The sequence below is a fragment of the Talpa europaea genome (genome assembly GCF_964194135.1).
Source record: "Talpa europaea genome assembly, chromosome: 12".
Classification (NCBI taxonomy): Eukaryota; Metazoa; Chordata; class Mammalia; order Eulipotyphla; family Talpidae; genus Talpa; species Talpa europaea.
In genome coordinates, this window is record NC_140079.1 from 46,560,214 (window position 1) to 46,565,865 (window position 5,652).

General features: G+C 51.0%; 1 protein-coding gene across 1 annotated transcript; it reads right to left on the reverse strand.

Annotated features, from left to right (window-relative positions):
- Positions 1-210: 210 nt before the first annotated feature.
- SMIM7 (small integral membrane protein 7) lies at positions 211-4,412 on the reverse strand (the record flags this gene model as incomplete). Its single annotated transcript, XM_084250341.1, has 4 exons — positions 4,384-4,412; positions 4,261-4,302; positions 3,710-3,762; positions 211-305 (listed from the first exon to the last, which is right to left on the reverse strand). Exons 1-4 carry the CDS (start codon positions 4,407-4,409, stop codon positions 211-213), a joined length of 216 nt encoding a protein of 71 aa, XP_084106467.1. The 5' UTR covers positions 4,410-4,412.
- Positions 4,413-5,652: the final 1,240 nt, after the last annotated feature.

Consider the following 5,652-nt stretch of genomic DNA (forward strand, 5'->3'; position numbering starts at 1 on the left):
CACCATGCTCCAGTCCAAGCCCCACCTGGGCAATGGGAACATAGCTTAACCCCTGCAGATCCGATTCTTCCCTAGCTTAGACAGTTCTTACTATGAAAGCATCACACAAAAGCAGACTGAGAAGTCAGAAAATGACCACATGATAGCTCATCATGTGGTCTGGAGAAGGCTGCTGTAGGAGTGACAAGGAAGGGCAAGGGCAGGTCAGACTTACACAATCATGCAGAACATCATGAAGACATTCCACAGAGCGATGAAGATTCGAAAGTATCTGAGGCTCAGTAAGAACTCCCGGATGTTGTCCCCTGGAAAGTCAGAACGCAATTTTACAGGATGGCTGACATTTTGATTTCACAGCTATAATGTGCAACACCCTGCACCCACTGCCCCCTGGTTCCCTTTGGGTCTCTCCAGCTCCCTACCCCCACCACTCAGGCTGTTGATGTGACTGACCAGATGCCACCCTCAGCCTGACTGGCTCAGGGAGAGACACAGGACCCAAGTAAATCCAGTGAGAGTCAGCCCTGGGACTTCTGCCCCAACAACTTCCTGCTTCCTGCCAGGCCTGCTGAGCTGGGGCCAAAGACAGCCCCTGCCACCTGTTTATATATGACCAGCAAGCTTGGAATGGTTTTTAAGTTTTTTACTGGTAAAAAAAAAAAAAAGAGAGACTATTTTGAGACACCAAAATAATGTGAAGTCCAAATATCAGTGTTCATAAATGCTGTTTTATTGGAAAACAGCCATTCCTGTTCATTTGCATTTTGTTCATGGCTACTTAAGCTATGGAGGTGAATTCTACCAGAGACTGCATAGCCACAAAGTCTGAAAATAATTACAATCTAGCACTTAACAGAAGTATGTGCCAAGCCCTGCTCGAGAAACCTCTGTGGTAATCTCAGTCAGCCTGACAGTAAAACAAACACAGAAAAGAGCTAGAGAGGCTCAAATACTGGGATGCTGGATCCACGTAAGCTGAGGACAATCCACCCCTGCAAGTTTCAATGTGCTTTACTGACTGAGCTAGGTTTCCACGTTTGCAACTGATAAAGCATCCTAATTCAGTCAAGTACCCTGGGAGCTTTGCTCTGGTGATGACTTACTCTGATCTCCTATAATAAGGAACAGAAACCCTCTAAGAGAAGGCAGTTTGGTATAGGCATACCCTCCTTTTATTGTGTTTCGAGGATACTGCATTTCTTACAAACTGAAGGTTTGTGACAACCATTCGTTGAGTAAATCCACAGGCATCATTTTTCCAACAGTACAAACTTTTCATTTCTGTTACATTTAATTAAGGTTTGCACATTTTTTTTTTTGATTCATTACTTGCATACTTAATGGACTCCAATATAATGTAAACATAATTTTTATAGGCTGGTGAAACAAAAAGTTGTAGAACTCACTTATTGTGACATTTGCTTTATTGCAGTGCTCTGGAACCAAATCCACAATACCTCTAGGATTTGGGAATATGCCTATATGTTAAGACCACTACAGAATTGGGTTCCAGAATCTTCCTCTAGGGTTTCCAGTTGATCATCCCCCGCCTTCAGGCCTCCAGAATGAGATGTATGGGTCCAGGTTTGATGATCTACAAGAGTGCTATCCAAGGAATTGTCTATAGACTGGGGCTGTCTGCTAAGTATGGAATACCACACATGAACTCAGAAACTTTCATAGCAACCTGAAGTGACAGCCACTTGACATGGCTATACCATCCAAGTGCACTCATTAGTATTCTAAACCCAGGTTAGATGTCTGATATTGTCCAACCTATGGAGTCAGCCTCAAGTAGCACAACTTGTTAATACTGACCCAGGACAGACTGAAAATACCAGAGCCAGACCTGTCTCCAGGATATCTGAGAGGCACTGCTCAGCAAGGCCCATCTCTTGAGCCCAAGGTCTCAAAACCAAGCCCTCCCTCCATCAACAGATGCTGACTGAAGGCCACTCATTCTTGACAGCCACCAAATGCAGGGGATCCAGGGAGGAACAGGAGAGGTATTCCTGCTATAAGGAGCTCACAGGGAGGAAAATGCTGGAGTCACTGCATGTGTGATTACCAGCCCCTCATGAGTACCTTGGGAGCATATCCTGGGTGGGGGCCATGGGGGTGGAAGAGCCTACCTAGCATCCTGTTAGCAAGGGGAGTCAAAAGTGTCTGAGCAAGCATGAGTTCTGACCTTAAAGGTGAGTTTATTGTCCATGTGTGCAGGTGCTCTGGGTCAGTCTCTGAGGTATCTATGACCTGGTTTCCTACTGTGTAAATGAGGGTGCTGTGGGACTGGGAAGACCTTAGCATAGAGCCCACATGCAAAGAGTGTTAACAACCATAACCACTACAATATTAGGGGCCAGTAGAGGATGGAGGGAGGGGGTGTAATAGACAGCAAGTAGCAACAGGTACCAAACTGCGACTGGAAGGAGACTCCAGGGAGAATATGCAAGCCAGAGAGGCTCAGATTAGGGCACAACCACCATTCTGGTTATCTCTGTCATGATGCTCCTATACTACCTCGTGCCCAACCTCCTTCCCAACTTCCTTCCATAGCCCCTATTCAGATCTGTAGATGGCAGCCCTGGGGCCTTGTAGATGCAGTCCACATAGAGGGTAAGCTGCTGAATAAACACATGAATGAATCAACAGATAGATCGCCGAGTGATTAAGAGTATGATCTCTGGGATCATAAAAACAAGGTTTCCATCCTGATGCTGTCACTGACTTGCTGTGTGGCCATAAAGCAAGATAAGCAACATCTCTGAGGTTCAGTTTCCTCAAGTGTCAAATGGGAAAAAAACCCTAACTTTTTAGTGGTGGAGGTAGAATGAAACACCACAGGAAGCACCTACAATGATAGCCATCAGCACAGGACCCCAATAAAGGGGAGCCGGGGAATTGTCATGCAAACTGCTGCTGACATTCTCACGCATCCCTCCCAGCTCTCACCAACCTTGGCTGCCACATCACTTCCTCAGAGCACCTTCCTCTGGACAGCAATCCAATCACCACCTCATCAGACACCTCTTCCTTCATTGTATGTCCCATCTCATGGCAGTACAACTCACAAGGCAGAGATCACATCTGCCAAGTTCTTAGCGGTATCCCTAGGATCCAGCACAATGGCCAGACCATAGTAGGTGCTTAATAAAGGTTTGGTTGGTGAATGAATGAAAGGATACAATAGTCATGCACACACCCCATTAGATTCCAAATAGTCACATGAATAAATTCAGCAGAAAGCACACATCGCAGAACCTCCAGAGGTCAGGCAGTGAGGGGGTATAAAGATGAAGGGGCTGGGGCTGGGATGAGGTGCACACCATAAGCCCTGGGGCATCAACAGGTGCCATCCACTCATTCATTCACTTGTACTAAAGTTCTGGCAGTGCAAAGACACAAGGATGAGCCAAAACAAACATGGCATTTTTCTCAAGTATAAGGGACATATGGTCAAATGTAAGGGACATGTATTACCAGATGACACCATACATAAGGGAAAGCTACAACTGTAGGAAGTAGTCCCATATATTGGGGAGGGCTAGTAGGAGAAGGGAAGAAAGGTGGGCAGAAAGAATGACACATCCTCAGGATCCTCACGCACACATGTGCACACACACAAACACACGATCAAAAAGAAAACTGCTGAGAAAGCATTATCCTCTCTGAACTGGTCCAATCCCAGAGTCCAGAAAGTAGGCCTTACCTGTGCTGGGCTCTCTTGACTCCTCCCCAAAGCCCTGAGTGTCCTTCTTTTTCCTGCAAAGAGGAGCAGACAGCATTCACTCTCAATGAAATATAAAAACCACTGTCTGGTTGTCCGACCCCCAACTCAGAAGGCCACGGACTCTCAGCGTCAGCTTTGGCTCTGCCACTGAGCTGCTGTGTGACCTCGGGCAGTTCAACGGCCCTCTCTGGGCCACCATCTGTCCCGTCTATCACAGTCAAGCCCGCTGAAAGAGTGGAGAGGATGGCCCAAGAATGCCGAAGGTGGAGCAGAGGGTACCGGTGGGGTTTAGAATTTCTAGGGGGTATGGCCTCAGGCTCGCCGGTAGGGCAAGCAGAGGACTCCGCGGAAAACGCGAGTCGGTGACGTAGAGGAACCGGGGGCGGGGCGGGGCGGGGCGGGGCGGGGCGGGGATGGACCGCGTGGGAGGCGGGGCCAGGGAGGGGCCTGAACGCGGGGCAGGCCCACGCCCGCAGGGGCGGGCCTACGGGTCCCCCGGGTGGAGACGCGAACAGGCGAGGCCTACTCACAGCTTAAAGTTGAGTACCGCCCCGGCATTCATCAGCAGCGTCCTGCGAAGGCAGAATGCGGTTACCTGGGTCGCCCCCCACCGTCGAGCCCTCTCGTCCCAGCCTCTGGTACCCCCTAATTACCCGAACAGCAGGATGTCCCCGATCATCGTTACGGCCGAAACGTCCGTCAGAACCGGAAGCGGAAGTCCCCCGGAAGGCGGGGAGAGGCGCTCGTGTCAACAAATCGCGGAACAGAACTGGCCACGCCTGGGCCAATCAGAGGTGGAGGCAGGCAGGGTCCCAAGGTCCGCAGGTCTGGCCCCTTTAGAGACGAGTCCCTCCCCCAGCGGCGGCCTGGCGCGCCGCGAAGAATAGGCGGGTCAAGCGTGTGACTCGACCGAAGGGGGCGTGACCACAGGGATTGGTTCCGAGCCGGACAGCTGTTCCTTCTGCTGAAATGGGGTCTCCTATCTCCTACGGGTTTTGTTGTTTTTTTTTTTTAATTTATTTTTATTTATTTGTGCATACAAGAACTGAGGTGTAGGCCAGAGGTGGGGGTGGTGGTTAGAGGCTCCACCACAGAGTGGGCCACAGCACAGGCGGACCCACTGATATACACTGCTGAGGCGAGCAGTGGCAAGACAGTAGCGGTCTGCTGCGCCATGTGGGTCAGCACCATGTGGGTCAGCAACCTGGCCGGTTCCGAACTCAGTCCCCAATGGCTGGCGTTAGCTTGATAGCACTGAGACTTTAACCCCTGCGCCACCAGGGAGGCTCCCTCCTCCGGGGGGCTTTTGAAAAAACCTGGCCCCTAACCACTGAGCTGCACACAGGAAGAAGCCCTAAGGTAGTGGGCTCCTGCGGGCATAGATTTCCGGACCTATTGGGTTCCAAAAGTCCTCCTGGACTCTAGGAAAAGCGGGAATCACTACTAGACTGACCCTACAGGGATTGGGGTCCCAATCAAGAGTCCCCCCCGGGCGTTTTCATAGGGGACAGAAGTCATGACTAACAGAGCCCATTGGGTACTTGAATCATGACAACTCCATAGAGGACGAGTGCCTGACCCACCTCCGGGCAAGAAGGATGGGGTTCGCAACTGATCGGGCCCCAAAGGGAACGGAGGTTCCAATCCAAGCGCTTCGCAGAGCACTTGGGTTCTAACCGAGCCCATCGGGAAGAGGTCCTGACTGATCTGTCCCTCCCGGGCGGGCTCGTGCAAAAAAGACCCCTTCCCCAATGGAAAGCTCCCCAACACAATCCACAAGGCCTCTGTGTTCCGTCTCTCTGGGTGAATGGGGTCGGGATGGCCTGAGGGGCAAAAGTGGGGTTCCCGAGCGCCAGGCTCCGGGAAATTGGAGGCCCCACGACCCGCCCGCGCGGGCTGTCGCCCCTCCCCTCCGCGGGGGC